Genomic DNA, 19,513 nt, shown 5'->3' on the forward strand with positions numbered 1-19,513 from the left:
GCAATGGCCAGTTAGCTTCCCCTTCTTCTTCCTCCTGCACAAAATCTTTAGGAAAGGTTTGAATTTAGTTAAGGTATAGTTTCTGATCTGTTTCTGTTGCACTTCTTGATTTTTTCCTATTGCCTCAATCTGAAGTATTATTATTGGAAAATTTTGAATGACATCACTGTGAGCCCTTTTTGTGGGCAGCTGCTTTCCTTTTCAGGGTGTGCCTCCACTAGCATGATGTGCACAAGGTCTTTGGAAAAAGCCTCTGAGCCTCTGGAGCATAATACCACAGTCTTGGCGTGTTGGTGTGCTGGCACTGAGTAATGCCCTGGAAGCTTCCATGGGGTTTTACATTTATCAAGGAGCTGGTACACCTCCTTAGAGTTGTTAGGAGGTGCTGGCACCAGGTGCTCAGGACAGGGCATCTATAAATATTTGTCCATTAATTGTTTAGCAACACCATGGCCGGGATGATTATCTCATCAGGTCTGGGAGGCGAAGAGCAATAGGTAGTGAGTGAAGCAGTGACACAGAGACTGTAGGCCTCTGTTGTATTTTCCCTTTTGTGGTGCCATCAGTTTCCTGTCAGTCAGGAGGCTATTTCACTGTTCTGGGTTAAGGCTCACAGTCCAAGCGTGACCCACCAACTCAATTTTCAGAAGTCTCCTATCTTCCTTACCTATAGGAATCCTTTCATCCTGCCTTTAACCCAGAGCCTCTCCTTGGTCAGTGACAATAGCCTGGTGATCCAGTCCACCTTCCTAAGTTCTCCTTGGCCTTGAGGTGTGGAGTACCCTCACACACATTCATAGTCAATTAAAGCCTCTACAATTAGTGCTCTAATCACCTGATTAGACCACATGCCCTTGATCACACTGCTCTGGGTATACTGTTGAGTTATTATAGCAGCCATGATATGCAAGCAACATGCAGCAGAGGCAGTATGTGAAATATGCAACAGCAACATGCAGCAGAGGCAGTATGTGAAATATGCAACAGCAACATGCAGCAGAGGCAGTATGTGAAAGCACACAGCAGCTCAACAGACCTCAGGTAAGCAGTGCCCTTTCTCAGATGGGGTTACCCACCTGAGTTGGTTAGGTCATGGTGTGTGATCCTTTTCATATATTATTGAAATCAGTCTGCTCGTATTTTGTTGAGGAGTTTTGCATCTGTGTTCATCAGGGATACTGGCCTGTAACTTTCTTGTAGCATCCTCGTCTGGTTTTGGAGTCAGGGTTATGCTCACCTTGTAAAATGAGTTTGAAAGTGTTCCCTCTCCTTTTTTTGGAAGCCTTTGAGAAGGATTGGTACTAACTCTTCTTTGAATGTGTTGTATATTTCACCAGTGAAACTGTCTGGTCCTTGTCTTTTGCTGGCAGGTTTTTTGTTTAATAATCTCTAATTTAATTACTGGTAATTGGTCTGTTCAGATTTTCTATTTCTTTATGATCCTGTCTTGGTGTTTGTACATTTCTAGGAATTTATCCATTTCTTCTAGGTTGTCAAATTTGTTGGCAGGTAATTGTTCATAGTAGTCTCTTACATACTTTGTGTTTCTGTGGTATCAGTTGTTATGTGTCCTGTTTCATTTCTGATTTTATTTTAGTCCTCCCTTTTTCTTGGTGAGTCTAAAGGCTTGTCAACTTTGTTTAGCTTTTCAAAGAACCAGCTCTCAGTTTCACTGATTTTTCTATTGTCTTTTTAGTCCCTAGTTAGTTCATATATTTCCACTCTGATCTTTGTTATTTCCTTCCTTCTACTAACTTTGGCCTTCGCTTTTCCTTCTTTTTCGAGTTCACTGAGGTATAAAATTAGGTTTTTTACAATTTTTGTTTCTTGATGTAGGAATTTATTGCAATGAACTTCCCTTTAGAACTGCTTTTGCTGCATCCCGTATGTTTTGGTATGTTTTATTACCATTTCATTTGTCCCAGGAATTTTTTTTCTCTGTGAGTTCTTCGTTGACCCATGGGTTGTTCACATGTTGTTTAATTTCTGAATTTTCCAGTCTTCTTCTTGTAACGGACTTCTAGTTTCATCCCACTGTGGTTGGAAAAGATGCTTGATAGCAGCTTTCAGTCTTCTTAATACATTAAGGTTTGTTTTGTGTCCTAACATATGAACTATTCTGGAAGAAATTATATGTGCACTTAACAAGAATGTGTATTCCATTGCTTTTGGATGGAATGATCTGTGTCTCTCTCTCAACTCAAGTCCATCTGTTCAAATGTATCACTCATTTAAGGCTGATGTTTCCTTATTGATGTTCTGTCTGGTTGACCTATCCACTGATGAAAGTGAGGTATAAAAGTCCCCTACTATCATTGTACTGCTATTTTCTCCCTTTAGGGCTGTTAATCTTTGCTTTATATATTGAGGTGCTCCTGTGTTGGGTGCATAAATATTTACAAATGGTACATACTCCTGTTGGACTGACCCCTTTATGTAATGCCCTTCTTTCTCTCTTAAAGTCTATTTTGTCTGGTGTTAAGTATAGCTACTCCAGCTTTCTTTTGGTTCCTGTTTGCATGGAGTATCTTTTTCCATCCCTTCACTTTCAGTCTCTGTGTCCTTACATGCAAGGTGAGTCTCTTGAAGGCAGCATATAGATAGGTCGTCTTTTTTTTAATGCCTTTTGATTACAGACTTTATTAGTTCATTTACATTTAAAGTAATGAATTATAGGTATATACTTACTGCTGTTTTGTTAATTCTTTTCTTACCATTTTATAGTTCTCATTTCTTCTGTTCTTTTCCTTTGTGATTTGATGATTTTTAGTAGTATGCTTAGATTTCTTTTGCTTTAGCTTGTGTGTCTACTATAGGGTTTTTGCTTTGTGTCTACCATGAGGCTTACATATAGCAACTTTTAACAGTCTACATATTTTAACTTTGAACACATTCTGAAGTTCTACATTCTTACTCCTCCCCCTGCCACGTTATGTTTTTCATATCACATTTTACATCTCTTTATCTTGTATATCGCTTACATACCGTTGACCCTTGACTAACATGGGTTTGAACTGCCCAGGTCCACTTACACATGGATTTGTTTTCACTAAATATGTACTACAGTACTACAAAATATATACTGTAGTACTACACAATGTACAGTTGGTTGACTCCACAGATGTGGAACTGGTATATGCGAATTTTCAAGTGTGGAACTGGTATATGCGAATTTTCAAGTGGGTGGAGGGTCAGCACACTTAACCCGTGTTGTTCAAGGGTCAACTATGTCTGTAGTTAGTTATTTTTACTACTTTTGTCCTTTAACATTCATACTCGCTTTAATCCACCATTTTACTATATCTTTACCAGTGAGCTTTATCCTTTCATATGTCTTCTTGTTACTAGTACCCCTTTTTGTTCAGCTTAAAATTCCTTTAACAACATGAACTCCTTTACCTTTTGCTTGTCCAGAAAACTCTTTTTGTCTCCAACTAACTAGCAATACTTAGATGGGGAGCGTATTCTTGGTTGGAAGTTTTTCTTTCAGCACTTTGACTATATCATGCCACTCCCTCTGGCCTGCAGCATTTCGCCTAAAAAACCTACTGATGATGGTCTTACAGGGGTTCCCTTGTATGCTACAAATTGGTTTTCTCTTGCTGCTCTTAGAAGTAAGTAAGTCTCTCCTTAACTTTTAATTATAATGTGTCTTGGTGTGTGTCTCTTTGGGTTCATCTTGTTAGTTTGGAACTCCCTAGGCTTCCCAATCTGGATGTCTGTTTCCTTCCCCAGGTTAGGGAAGTTTGAGCCATTATTTCTTCAAAGTATCTTTCTGTCCCTTTCTCTCTCCTCTCTCTGCCTCCTGGCACCTCCCTAAAATGTGAATGTTAAGTCAGCTTGATGTTGTCCCCACAGTCCCTTAAGCTATCATCTTCATTCTTTTTTTTTGCTGCTCTGACTGGGTGAGTTCCACTGCTCTGTCTTCGAGTTCACTGACCTTTTTTGCTTCATCTAGTCTGCCGTTGAACCCCACTAGTGTATTCTTCAGTACAGTTATTGTATCCTTCAGCTTTGTGACTTCCTTTTGAAGTTATCACTGAGTTTATCCATTCCTTTCCTGATGTTCCTGAGTACAGCAACATCTTTATGACCATTATTATTTATTTTGAACTCTTTATCAGATAACTAAGTCACTTACCTCAGTTTCATTAAGGATTTTTTTCTGAGGTTTTTACCTTGTTTCATGTGCAACAACATATTCCTCTGTTTCTTCACTTTCCTTGACTCTTTGTATTGGTTTCTATATAGTAGATGAAACAACCACCTCTGTCTTGAAGGAGTAGCCTCATGTAGGAGATGAACCTTATCATTCAACCCTGCTCTATAGCTCTTGGCTGTCTCTCAACCAGCAATCATGAGAAGAGGAGAGTACAAATGCAGGATATTGGAAATGCATCGGAAATTAAAGAGCAGTAACTTTTAAAACAATCTTGTTTATATATAGACTGCTATATCAAAAACCTCATGGGAACCACAAACCAAAAATGTACAATAGATAGATACACACACACACACACACAAAAAGAAAAAGGAATCCTAACACAACACTGAAGATAGATGGATAGTCATCAAATCACAAGAGGAGAGACCAAAAGAGGAAGGGAAGAAAAAAGACCTTCACCACAAAATCCAAAACAAAATGGCAATAAGAACATACATATTGATAATTACCTTAAATGTAAAGGACTAAATGCTCCAACCAAAAGACACAGACTAGCTGAATGGATCCAAAAACAAGACCCGCATATATGCTGTCTACAAGAGCCCCACCTCAGACCTATGAGACACATACAGACTGAAAGGGGATGGAAAAAGGTATTCCATGCAAATGGAAATCAATCAAAAGAAAGCTGGAGTAGCAATACTGATATCAGACAAAATAGACTTTAAAATAAAGAATGTTAAAGAGACAAGGAAGGACACTACATAATGATCAAGGGATCGATCCAAGAAGAAGATGTAACCATTGTAACTATTTATGCGCCCAACAGAGGAGCACCTCAATGTATTAGGCAAATGCTAACAGCCATAAAAGGGGAAATCGACAGTAACACAATAGTAGTGGGGGACTTTAACACCCCACTTTCATCAATAGACATACACAGGCCTTAAATGACACACTAGACCAGATGGACTTAACTGAAATTTATAGAGCATTCCATCCAAAAGCAGCAGAATACACATTCTTGTCAAGTGCACATGGAACATTCTCCAGAACAGAGCACATGCTGGGCCACAAAGCAAACCTTGGTTTACAATTAAGAAAATTGAAATCATATCAAGCATTTTTCCAACCACAATGCCATGAGATGAGAAATCAACTACAAGGAAAAATGTGTAAAACAACACAAGCACGTGGAGGCTACAAAATATGCTACTAAATAACCAATGGATCACTGAAGAAATCAATACCTAGAGACTAACGAAAATGAAAGCATGACCATCCAAAACCTATGGGACGCAGCAAGAGCAGTTCTAAGAGGGAAGTTTACAGCAATACAGTCTTACCTCAGGAAACAGGAAACATCTCGAATAAACAACCTAACCTTACACCTAAAGCAAGTAGAGAAAGAAGAAACAAAACCCAAAGTTAGCAGAAGGAAAGAAATCATAAAGATCAGAGTAGAAATAAATGAAATAGAGATGAAGACAACAAGAAAAGATCAAGGAAACTAAAACTGGTTCTTTGAGAAGATAAACAAAACTGACAAACCTTTAGCCAGATTCATCAAGAAAAAAAGGGAGAGGGCTCAAATCAATAAAATTAGAAATGAAAAAGGAGAAGTTACAGCACATGCCACAGAAATACAAAGGATCATGAAAGATTACTACAAGCAACTCTGTGCCAATAAGTTGGACAGATTCTTAGAAAGGCACAATCTCCCATGACTGAACCAGGAAGAGGTAGAAAATACGAACAGATCAATCATAAGTACTGAAATTGAAACTGTGATTTAAAAACTCCCAAGAAACAAAAGCCCAGGACCAGATGGCTTCACAGTCAAGTTCTATCAAACATTTAGAGAAGAGTTAACACCTACCCTTCTCCAACTCTTCCAAAAAATTGCAGAGGAAGGAACACTCCCAAACTCATTCTATGAGGCCACCGTCACCCTCATAGCAAAACCAGACGAAGATCGTACAGAAAAAGAAAATTACAGGCCAGTGTCACTGATGAGCATAGATGCAAAAATCCTCAACAAAATACTGGCAAACTGAATCCAACAATACATTAAAAGGATCATACACTGCCATCAAGTGGGATTTAGCCCAGGGATGCAAGCGTTTTTCCATTATCTGAAATGATTGTCAGGCCTGTCTGGTCCCTTCCGATTACATTTATTATCTGTATCATTTTAGCCTTATCTAAAACTACTGAATCCCTTTAATCGTTTTCATTAAAATTTTTTCTTCATTAAACGAATGTTCATTCCCTCTAAAGCACTGTTTTACCAAGTCTTTTTTTTATATTATATTTTTATTGGTTATAATATCACATTGTAATATAGTGTATCATTATTATATTTAGTTATAAATTATTATTTTCCATGCAAGTTAAATTTGATCCTTACATGTAATCTGAAAGATCCAGACCAGGGTTAAGAAATGACAAAAGTAAAAGCCATCATGGAAAGAAGGAACAAAACAAAACAGAAGCACCAGTAACAACAAAACCTGTTACCTCACATTGGAGATCAATAATACCTTCTTCATAAAGCAGGCTGCTTGCCACTCACCTGGTCGGCAAGTCTTAATCCATATGAATACCTTCCGCAGTAAAGATTAAGGATTTTTACCAAGTCTTGAAATCACTTATTTGCTCTTTCTGAATATCTTCTGGCTGTTTTCAGTGAGACAGAGAAGAATCTAAAGAGCTCAGAAACACATAAACTGGGTTTACTTGTTTGAAGGACAGTTATAGTATTTTACTTGATTTCATGTGACTATTTCTCCAATTCTCTTGCCTCAAAGACAAAGTAAGGCTAGTTTCCCAAGAAATAAATCTGTCAGTACCTTTTATTCAGATCAGTGTTACTTGCTTTCAACTCCACATTTAACATGATGAGAAGATTGAATTTTCTAGGAAAGTGTCCAGGTTTAAAATACGTTATACATCAGGGCAGACTGCTTTTTGGTTTGCTCTGACGCCAGGCCTGTGGCATTCTAAATCCCAGCCTCAACATTTGTGTGTTAAATGACCTTGGTTTTATTATTCGGTAACATCTCTGAGCCTCCATTTCCTCATCTGCAAGGAGGGATGATAATTATACCTTCATTATTGGGTGTGGCTTAAGAATTGAGTTGCTATAGGTAAAGTAAAAATCGGTGTTGTAATTCCATTTTTGCCTAAGCTTTATTTTTAACCCAAGTGTGACTTTGTTTTAAAGTTTGTTTTCTCCCAAAGAAATAAATTACTAGTCTGTAGATTTATTTCTGAGCATGCCGAAGAAACCTCAGAAATTGAATCACACAAGCCAAGCATGAAAAAAAAAGTCATTTTCATGTGCATCATTGATGCTTGATTATCCCAAAGTGACTGGACAAGATTAAAAAGCCACATTTTGTTGTGTTTATCTAAGATTAACATTAGATAATTATCTGAAATCACATACTTATTGTGTTTTGTGGTAAAGATTAAATGCGGGGCGGGGGAAGGAGATGGTGATCTGAGAGATTAGGAAGAGAGGAGGGATCCTCATCTATATAGGTAAAGAAAATCGACTACAAATCAGATACTTGGTAGGTCTCTGTAAGTACATTATTAAAAAGTTTATTGTGGTTTAGTACAGTTTGATTCCAGATTTCTAAAGAACGTGTATGTGTGTAAGGATTCGAATGTGAGTTGGAAGTGAGAGTAGATGTAAACCAAAAATGTTACTAGTGATTATATGTTTGCAATGTAATTAATTGCAGATGATTGGTTTTCTTTTTTAGATGTTTCTGCATTAGTAAATTTTTATGTAATATATATTTTCTGTAGTAAAGTTGGCAATCCTAAAAGTAACAGTTATGCAAAAAGATAATAGTGTACAGTTTTATTGTTTAAAAAAACTTCATGTATCTGTGTTTCATGAGTTTTCAACTTGTGATTATCAAGTGATTGTTTCACTAATAAAAATATAATTTCCAGTTTGGGGCATTGTCCTAAAATAAATGCTGTATGATTTGGGATTATACTGTCTCTACTCTTGGCTTGTGTATTTTCATCTGTACATAGCCTTTAGTAAATACCATATTTCTTATAACATTGAAATTTTATCTTAGAATCACAGAATGTTGGAATAAAAATGTACCTTATAGGAGACTGAGTTCAGGGGTGGAACATTGATGACTGTGGGTCATTTGTTACACCCAGAGAATTTTAAAAGCCTTTATGACTAATAAAATATAGTACTATAAAACAAGCAGCTTTATAGTGCCCACCGTCTTACTTTCTGCCAGATATTTAAATAATATCAGTGACCTGTAGTGCCTGCAAATATTGTTAAAAAAAGAAAAAAGCTATTATTGGCTACGTTTAAGCCTTGAAAACAAAGTCAATAGCACTGGGGGTGGTGTCTGTACCAAGGTTTGGGATATAGATTAATCAGGCAATTTGAAGCAGAGGCTTGATTATGATATACAAGAATTCATTATAATCACTACTACTCGTTGAATGTTTATATGCTAGGGACTGACTTACTTACTTAGATGCACTAGAGCTGTGTACTTTGGGGCTGGGGAGGAATATCTGGTAGAAGAAGATCCCAAACAGAACCATTAAGAAAACAAGGCATTCATCTGTGAAGCATTTGAACACTAAGAGCCTACAACAGCCAGAAATAGCACAATGATGATGGGATGCCTGAATGAGAACCTCGTAACGGGACATGGAAAATGGTATTTAACTTATATTTTAAAGGGAAGATTATGTTCTATATTTGGAAAGAGGAAAATCCCTTATGCTTTTTTTCCCCTTCTAGTATGTCATAACTGAAAATACAAATAACACCAAGGCTTGAAGACTTTGGGTTCTGACTGACTGTTGTAGGGGAGGATCCGGAGTGAGCACCATGATTTGTAACTTCTTGTCAGGGAAAATATAGGCTGTAGGTCATCTGAACCAGCGAGTCTGGTTTTGGGTTTTGTCTTCATCATGTTAACAGAACCCAGATATGTGTTCATTTGCTATCTCCTATCTTTTGATTACACTGATTTTCAATTCACTTCGTCTTGTATTTTCAGAAGGAGTTTTGGAACACTTACACAAAAGCACAACAAGGAGAGAGTAACAGAGGAAGTGACTGGTTTCAGTTTTACCTTACCTTTCCATTAATCTTTGGCCTCTTCATTATCCTCCTTGTCATTTTCCTAATCTGGAGATGCTTCCTAAGAAACAAAACTCGCAGACAGACGGTGACTGAAGGCCATATTCCTTTCCCTCAGCACCTCAATATCATCACTCCGCCTCCTCCACCAGATGAAGTCTTTGATAGCAGTGGATTGTCGCCAGGCTTTCTGGAATATGTAGTTGGGCGCTCAGATTCCGTCTCCACTCGCCTGTCCAACTGTGATCCCCCACCGACCTACGAGGAAGCCACTGGTCAGGTGAACCTGCGGAGGAGTGAAACAGAACCTCATTTAGATCCACCCCCAGAGTATGAGGACATCATCAACTCCAACTCAGCCAGTGCCATCGCTATGGTGCCTGTGGTCACCACCATCAAGTGAAACTGCACACTTCTTTTTATTATAATCATTTTTAAAATACTAATGAAAGAACTTTCTAGCACTTTACCACTACATAAATGTGCATTTGACTTATTGGATTCTGACAGCATACCACTTCACATCCTCTGATTTGATTTTCATTAGTTTTGTTTCCTACTATAAATTCATTATCCATGCTCATTTTTGCTAATGGAAATATGTTAAGAGGGAAAAATACTAGTGGAGGTCTTCATGTGAGGAGATGTACGTGTGTAGGCATGTGTTTATGTATATATGTACATGCACATATGTGTGTGTGTACATCAGCCCAGTGTACGGGCAACTGTCTTAAAAAGTCATTAACATCTATCTAAATCACCTGTAAAGTTAGAACATTACTCACCAAAACCGGGGTGGGGGAGAAGGCACCAACAACTTGTGTAACAGGTAGCAACATGCTGTTGAATTTTGAAAATAAGATGAACTTAGCATGTTTTCTGATTCTTACAGGCTTTTCTTAACCTTCTTCAACTACCTTAAAAGGAAAAAAAAAAATGCATGTAGTCAATCTTGACTTTAGGAACAGCTCAGAAGGCGACAGAGAAGGAAGGCACAATAAACAATACCTTGCTTATTTCAGTGGACAGCAAGAAAATCATGGGTCCTTAGTGGCATTTGGTTGGTTTCGTAGGAGGGATTTTTGTTGCTGTTATTGACTGCCTCCCCCACAAAAATTAAACAGTATTTGCTCAGTATCTTTGCATGTCTCATGCTATTTGTATTAACATCTTGATGGAGTGGATATCCTGGCAAAAGAATAATTTCTCAAGTAGATACACGTATTAATGACAGGGAACAGATGCAGATTTCTCCTTTGCCCATTGGCGACAGTATTTGTTTCTCGTTGTTTCATTGCCCTTTACTCTACTCCTTCTCCTACCACCACAGAATCTTCAAGCACCTAAGAATTTAGTTACAATTCCTGAAATTATTTTCTTAATGTTTTTATATAGGGTGAAGCCTTTGTCTCAAGATGATTAGGAGGCAATTTTCCATTAAATGAAGAACTGTGATTTTTATATCGTTCTCCAGTTGGTGGAGGAAGATTGCGAAGTCTGTGCTGTGCCAGGCGCCCAATAAATCTAGCTACACCTGCACACAGACCGCATTGTTGCTGTTTCATTTTGTATTTTCATCAGATTCTTTTTTAACTGCAGGATTTTTACTTTTCCCTTGGAGCAGGGGGAACAGGCTGCGAATGAACTGCCAACATAAACTGGCTCAGAAAGGAAAAAATAAAACTTATACATGCACTGATGGAAAATTCATTATATCGGTCAGGGAAATGTCTGTGCCACTCCCATGACTGCATAGTGTTGGATAAAATGGTTGAGCAGGCAGAAGGAATGCAGGTTTTGGAAGTGTCATACCGTGCTGCCTCCATCTCCAGCCCAGCCAGACTCCCCCAAACCCAAGGAAGGAGGACCCTGAACTAAGGAGTCAGATGACCTGAATTTGAATTCCGCTCTGCCATACACTTGCCAGTCTCCCTTGGCAAAGACCCACATCTGACCCTCAAATTCCTCCCCTCTGAAACAGCAATAGTATCCTTTGCCCTGCCTTTCTCCTGGGGCTTAAAAAGTATCTAATGAGATGGCTGTGCATGAAAGTCATTTGTAAGACGTGAAGAGCTCTCTGGGTGAAAGGTCATAGCATCGTTCTCATTGCTCCTATGAAGGGAGAATTTTCTCCCCGTTTCCCTAAAATGTATCTGAGTTTTCACATAGTGAGGAAGTAGAGTAGGCGGCTCCATAAATGGCTAACGTGTTCCTCATCTGAGTGTGTGGGCTCTTAGTTAAACACCTGTCATTCTCTGGTCTCTACCGATGCTGGGCCTACGGAATGACGACTGCCAGCTCAGCACAAACAGGATTAAGCAAATGTTGGAAAGGGAACTAAGATGTCTGTGTTTAGATAATAGGTTTTATAGCTTTCATGGACTAAAACTGAATAAATCTTGAACCTGGTCTCAGCAGAAATGACAATATTATTTTGAATTTGGTCATGAGTACATGGTGATCTGTGGCTTCTATTTAAAGCTGAGTGTGGGAGTGTTGGAGCCAGTGATTTGTGTGCATGTGTGTAGGTATGTATTTTGGTTTATTTTTAAAGCAAAAGTAAGGCTCCTTTTGTGTGGACTTTTTTGTCATTAATAACAGGCCTTAGATTAAACCAGCAGTTTTCCAAGTGTGGCCAGTGAACCCCTGGGTGTCCTTGAGAACCTTTGAGGGGATCTGTGGGATCAAAAGTATTCTCATAATAATAACCAAGACATTAGCTATCTTTCCACTCTCTCTCAAAAAGTAGTTAAAAAGGTAAAAGCCATCTTCCCATGAATTTTTTTTTGTTTTAGAAAATATAACTATTTTCTTTAAAGTGTTATTTATGTTAGCATGTAATGGACTTCTTACTTTTTAAATGAATACTTAAAGCTTTTTTCAGTTTTACTTTCTTAGATGGCAAATACTGGTAGATATAAACTCCATAAACAAAAGCTCTTTGGTGTCCAGATCCCCAACGAATGTTGAGTATAAAAGGGTCTGGAGACCAAAAGTTTGAGAATTACAGGATTAGACAAAGAAGCAGGATGTTCTATTACTAGGTATGTATTCTTGCAATTTTATTTTACATTCTAAACTCCTGGTATTGGACTTAATGCTGCCTCTTAGAGATACCCGAATTTCAGTATAAGAATGAATGTTGATCCTTGAAGGAAAAGCCAAATGATTAAACTGATCAATGACTACAGCTTTTTAGACTGTTGATCAGACCACACTACTCCACAGTGATAACTGGCAACAGCCACACGTCTCCTGGCAGCATTCAGGTGATAATGACAGAAGAAGTAAATTGTTAAGATAACCAAAATACTTTCTTCAAGAAACAGTCTCTTCCGTTACTTTGTTTTGTTTGATATTGGTTTGGGTTTGACATTTTTAGAAACCCTTTTGCTACCCCATCTGGTTTTATAAACTGCGTTTCTTAACATTTGTTATAATTAAAGGGGCTTATCTGGAATAACATATTTTTTATGCTTTGGCCTTTCTTACCTGATTATTACATTCACCTTTGATTATTTTTAATAAAGGTTTATTTTTACAGATATATTTAGTACCTTCCTTAAGTAGTAACTAAATTGAATCAACCAATGTGCATTTAAATGAAAGAATGGGCTTCTGGGCCTTTCAGTGGACCCGTTTCCAGGCCTCCACATGCACTGCTTGTGTCTGGAATCCTAGAACTGGCACTTTTCTGCCTCCCTGCTTTGAATGTTACGATGAACTGTATCTGTTTAAAGTAAATTAAATGATTTCTTGTTTTCCTATTGACCAGTACAAATACAGATGCTGTGTTTGATTCACTGTTACTGATGACTTCAAGATTGATGACCTGATAGGATAACTGTGGAGGTAGCTTTAACTTGGTTCTGTGTAAATAGCATGTATTTTATAATATTACACATTTTTAAACACTTGGTTTACATTAAATTATGGTATTTAACTATTTTTATGTTTAGGTAAGTTTTTTCTTATGTTTCTGTGTTTTGGGTATGCTAAATAAAGCTATTTTTAAACCCAAGCAATTTCTTCTGCCATGTGTTAACTATATTATGGTTAGGTGACAAACAAGCTCTTATTAATTGTGATCTTTTTAACATGGTAAACTCATTACATTTTTTCTTATGAATTTAGGGAATACTGGGCTGTAAAGAAATCAAAAATTACCTGGTGAAAACTTCAGGCTGTTCTCAGCATAAGAAAGAACCATCTGTACTAGTTGTGAATGATGCTGGAATGATACAGAATGGGAACACTTGCTCCAAAGGGATACACTGAGTTCCCCGCTATACTGTGGTTTGTCAATTATTGTGGTTTGTCAATTATTCGGACTAGTGTTGTCTGCAGATACAAAGGAGCTGGGTTTTTCCTCCTTAGCAGAATAGCTTGCATCTGACAGGAGAAAATGAGAAAGGAAAGCAAAGGATAGAAACATATGTGACCACAGGGCATCTCCCTAAGTGCAGTTACCTCAAAGACTAAAAGCTGATGTGCCATGTCATTAACCAAGCAAATGTAAATATGACTTGAGCTTTATGGTATAAAAAAATTTAAACTGTTTACTTATATCCAAGGAAGAATTTTAAGGATAAATTATGTCTAAATATACATTTTATAAGCATAAGTTTTCAGAGAATTGTCCAAAATGTCATAGAAGGTACTTTTAAAAACATATAGCAATTTCTAAAAAATTACATAACTTACATCTTAACACATCCATGAAACCCAACACCTGGATCAAGACATTTCCAGGACCTGAGAAGGTTCCCTCTTACCCCGCCCCCTCCTTAAAGAGAACACTATTCTCACTTTGATCATAAAAGATCAGTTTTTAAAATTTCATACTTCGCTGTGGCCATATGGCCTTGACCCTTTTCCTTTTTTTTTTTTTTTTTTGCAGTACTTGGGCCTCTCACTGTTGTGGCCTCTCCCGTTGCAGAGCACAGGCTCATGGCTCACGGGCCCAGCCGCTCCGCGGCATGTGGGATCTTCCCAGACCGGGGCACGAACCCGTGTCCCCTGCGTCGGCAGGCGGACTCTCAACCACTGCGCCACCAGGGAAGCCCAACCCCTTTTCCTTTTTTAAAGAATTTCCAAAAACTTCAAGCTAGAAATTCCAGAGCTGCTCTTCCATCTCTTGGCCCTCCTTGAAATCACCTACTCATTCTAAGCCTTTTCTACATACCTGAAGCTCTTTGAGGGCCAAAATTATGTTTAATGCTTTTAACTCCCTTCCACAAATACACCAAATACCTAAAAGTGAGGACTCTTCTAATACTTACTATAAATTGATCAAATGATCAGTACCTTTCTGGCTGGTCCCCTTAATGCTTGTCTTCGTCCTAAAATTCTTATCACATGCCATTTCCTTAAACTTTGTATGATAACATTTTGTTCTCAGGAATTTTATTTACTTTATCCGCTACTTTTTTTTCCTTCAGATCAAAACCTGCTATAATCTGGCCCCACAGGCTTATCCAACCTTATTTCCTTCCATAGCTCAGATGATAGATATTTACAAAAGTACCTACCTTGTGGTAGACACTGATGGGATTAGAAGGCAATGGTGTCTATAGCCCTTCTCCCTGGGGATTAGACTGGGATAACTTCCTAATCTTCTAATTTAGTGCAACCCTAATTCTACCCCATCTCACAGATTCTTTTTGCCCAAAGTTCTATGGTATTTATAATCAGTCATCTTTATCATGTAGTCCCTTATAGCAGGCTATGTTGTGATTTTTATAAGTTTTTAACAATGGAAACTAAGTTTGAAATTTTTTTTCATAGAGCCCTAATATATTAAACAGATGGGACTATTGTGGTTGACTACAGAAGTGGGAAGCTTGGAACCTCACCATCTGTGACCTTCCTTGTCAATCCCCCTTACTTCAAGTCAGTCCAAGCTCCCTCTGCAAACATTCGAATTTGATGAACATAACTGGAAAACCACTATAACATCTCCTTGGAAAACCACTATAACATCTCCTATTGATGTCCAATTTCTTAGTCCCTCATTTCTCCACACACACAAAAAAGCAATCTACAGAATCTCCTCCACTAACACACAGCTTAGGGTTCAAAATGTTCTTTCTGGTCCAACTGTTCCTAGCATACTGCACTGGCCACCAACAAACACTATCAAAATTTTGTCAGAGGAGAGCACCATGTAATGTTAATGGTCCTGATTCTTTGGTTACATCATTTCCATCATCACCATACTTTTTGCTACATTTTCAGTACTCAGTCCGTTTGCATTTGTAGAAATGACAGTTTGATTGTATCCACAAACCACATTTTAAAATAAGCATGTAATGTCAGTAATGTCAGTGAAAATAGTATAGACAGGGTACTCCAAAAGCCTGTTCTTCCACAAAAGCAGCAAATAAACTGCCAAAAACTGTCAGAATCAACTTCATTAGAACTCTGGAAATAAAGTTGATAGCAACCAATCAAGAAAAAAACTTTCACTTACCCTGCCCTTATCCCCTGCTTCCCTTCTCAGTGGCATCTTGGAAGACAACAGCTCACATTCCAGGTATAGGTTCCTAGTACCAGAAGGAGAAAAATGAACCTTATTCCCAAAGAATTGAGGTTGGTTGTTTAGCCCTTTATTTTGGCTTCCTGAAGTACCAGCTCAAAGGGCTGATGTTTATTTCACCTCACTTAGAACTTGCCCAAGGTGGAGGCAGCTACAAGGGTGGGGTGGGGACATTCAAAACTACTTAAAACGTAAAAGCATTAGCTGCTACCTGGTGGACAAGGAGTAACAGTTGGGATAAATAGACAAAATGAAAAACTTGGGAGGAAAGGCTAGGGAATGAAGAGAATAAGGACTTTGAAAAACTCCCACATAGTCTTAGGAATCTATTAATAGAAGGCCAAGCACATATCCAAAGCTAGGTACATGCTCTAAAAAATCTGAGAGGCTGGGGCTTCCCTGGTGGCTCAGTGGTTAAGAATCCGCCTGCCAAGGCAGGGGACATGGGTTCGAGTGGTCCGGGAAGATCCCACAGGCTGCGGAGCAACTAAGCCCATGTGCCACAACTACTGAGCCTGTGCTCTACAGCCTGCGAGCCATAACTACTGAGCCTGTGCTCTAGAGCCTGTGAGCCACAACTACTGAGCCCACGTGCCACAACTACTGAAGCCCGTGCGCCTAGAGCCTGTGCTCCGCAACAAGAGAAGCCACCGCAACGAGAAGCCCGCGCACTGCAACAAAGACCCAACCACAGCCAAAAATAAATAAATAAATACATTTTAAGAAAATTGAGAGGCTTTAAACTCTCACCTTTGTCTGACCTTCAGGTTCTCCATAAGCAAGAAGTGAAGTTTATGATAGAGTTGTATATTATTTGGCTGACAGTTGAAGGTTTCCTCCAACACAAAGAGCCCATCTGCCAAAACTAGGACACTTTTTTGGGGGGAGGGGCATTTAGGGAACTCTGTCAAGTCACTAGCTGACCACTACAATAACAGAAACGAGACTTCTATCACATGACAAAGAGTACAGACTTAAGCCACATATGACTTCAACCACATACGACAAAGAATACAGACTTTACAAAATGAGTTTAAAATGTTACTAAAACAACAACTAAAACAAATAGCAAAATCAAACCCTGAGGAGGGGGAAGAATCTGATTTCCAGAGTTGCTATCCTTTAATATTAATTCATAGCTCCACCTTATTGCTTAGTCAGTATAGTACCCAGTCCCCACCATTTAGGAAGCCTGACGAGAAAACTCAGGCAACTGTGGAGGCCATCCTACAACCTCATGTGGGCAGGGTACAAAGCCAACAGTTCTATCCAACAGTTCTCAGCCAGCAACACACACACCCCCAACCTTGGAGCTCATGTAGTGGCCTCACCCCAAAATAGATCCAGCAAGCCCCAGTGGCCCAAGGATGTTACCAGCAGACATGTACAGGAACCCAACAGCTGACTGGTGAAGAACTGTCTCTGACAAAGCAAACCTGTTAAGTCTGGAAGAGGAAACCACTTACTCAAATGTGCAGATACCAATGTAAGGAATCAAAGATCATAAAAAACCAAGTAAATATGAAACCAAAGGAAACTAAGAAAACTCCAATTACTAACTGTAAAGAAATATAAATTACGAACTGTCAAAGAATTCAGAATAATCCTTTTAAAGAAGTTTAGTGAACTACAAGAAGACACAGAAAACTCAATGAAATCAGTAAAACAATACATGAACAAAAACAAAACTTCAAAGAAATAAAAACCATCAAAAACAAAAAATAAAAAATCCTAGAGCTAAAAAATATAAAAATATAATGAATAAACTGAAGAATTCAGTAGGGAGCTTCAAAAGCAGACTCAACCATACCAAAGAAGGAATCAGTGGCTGAGAAGACAGGAGTATTGAAATTATCCAGTCAGAGGAGAAAAAAGAAGAAAAAGAGTAAAGAAAGTTGATGCGACATATGGGACACAATGAAAAGAAACAATATCCACATTACAGGATTCCAGAAGGGGAAGAAAAAGACAAAGGGCCAGGAAGTATATTTCAAGCAATAATGGCTGAAAAAATTCCCAAACCAGGGGAGAGAAATGGACATCCAGATCCATGAGTCTTTAAAGGATCCCAAATAGGTTGAACTCAAAGACAGCTACTCCAAAATACATTATAATTAAGTTGTCAAATGTCAAACACAAAGGCGGAATTTTGAAAGCACAAAAAGAAGAGAAGTTATGTACAAGGGAACCCCCATAACACAGTCAATGGATTTCTCAACAGAAACGTTTCAGGTCAGGAGAGAATAGCATGATATATTCAAAATATTGTAAGGAAAAATAAAAACCTGTTAACCAAGATTCCTATACCCAGCAAATCTGTCCTTCAGAAATGAAGGAGGGATAAAGACTTTCTCAAACAAACAAAAGCTGAGGGAGTTCCTCGCCACTAGATGTGCCTTACAAGAAATGCTAAAGGGAGTTCTTTGAGTGAAAGTAAAAGGGCAATAATAAACATCATAAAAATGTAAGAAGGTAGAGTAAAACTCACTGATCATGGTAAATATATAGTCAAAGTTAGATTCTTTACTATGATAATAGTGGTGCATAATTCACTTACAGCTCTAGTTTAAAAGTTAAAAACCAAATGTAAAAGTTACCAGAACTATAATAATCTGTTATTAGTTATACAATATAATAATATGTAAACTGTAATATCAGTAACCAAAACTGTGAGGGGAAGGAGAAGTAAAAATGTAAAGCTTAGAAATTCAGGTGAAGTTAAGTTGTTACCAGTGTAACACAGGGTGTTATAATTTTAAGCTATTTCATGTGAGCCTCATGGTGAGCACAAGGAAAAAAACCTTTAGAGTTACACAAAAGAACATGATAAAGAATTCAAAGCATACAGATACCAAAAGACATCAACAAACACACAAAGACAGCAGGAACAATGGATCTACATAATAGCCAGAAAACAATTTTAAAAATGACAATAGCAAGTCTTTACCTATCAATAATTACTTTAAATATAAATGGATTAAATTCTCCAATCACAAGACATAAAATAAATGAATGGATTAAAAAAAAAGATCCAGAGAGGAGCTTAAAGATGGCGGAAGAGTAAGACACAGAGGTCACCTTCCTCCCAACAAATACATCAGAAATACATCTACATGTGGAACAATTCCTACAGAACACCTACTGAACGCTGGCAGAAGACCTCAGACCTCCCAAAAGGCAAGAAACTCCCCACGTACCTGGGTAAAGCAAAAGAAAAAAGAATAAATAGAGACAAAAGGATAGGGATGGGACATGCACCACTGGGAGGGAGCTGTGAAGGAGGAAAGGTTTCCACACATTAGGAGCCCCTTCGTGGGCGGAGACTGCAGGTGGCAGAGGGGGAAGCTTCGGAGCCACGGAGGAGAGCACAGCAACAGCGGTGCAGAGGGCAAAGCGGAGACATTCCCGCACAGAGGATTGGTGCCGACCAGCACTCACCAGCCCGAGAGGCTTGTCTGCTCACCCCCCAGGACGGGCAGGGGCTGGGAGCTGAGGCTCAGGCTTCGCTCAGATCCCAGGGAGAGGACTGGGGTTGGCGGCATGAACACAGCCTAAACGGGTTAGTGCACCATAGCTAGCTGGGAGGCAGTCCGGGAAAAAGTATGGAGCTGCCGAAGAGACAAGAGACTTTTTCTTGCCTCGTTCTTTCCTGGTACACGAGCAG

At 38.6% G+C, this 19,513-nt stretch overlaps 1 protein-coding gene across 1 annotated transcript in view; it reads left to right on the forward strand.

Moving 5' to 3' along the window:
- Nucleotides 1-10,448, forward strand: part of PRRG1 (proline rich and Gla domain 1) — a 124,974-nt gene extending 114,526 nt beyond the window's left edge. The window contains exon 4 of the mRNA XM_024747783.1: nucleotides 9,229-10,448. Coding sequence (XP_024603551.1) covers nucleotides 9,229-9,714 — 486 coding nt within the window. The 3' untranslated portion in view covers nucleotides 9,715-10,448. The remainder of the gene's footprint in view (nucleotides 1-9,228) is intronic.
- Nucleotides 10,449-19,513: the final 9,065 nt, after the last annotated feature.

Source organism: Neophocaena asiaeorientalis, unplaced genomic scaffold (assembly GCF_003031525.2).
Source record: "Neophocaena asiaeorientalis asiaeorientalis breed wild unplaced genomic scaffold, Neophocaena_asiaeorientalis_V1.1 scaffold615, whole genome shotgun sequence".
Lineage (NCBI taxonomy): Eukaryota > Metazoa > Chordata > Mammalia > Artiodactyla > Phocoenidae > Neophocaena > Neophocaena asiaeorientalis.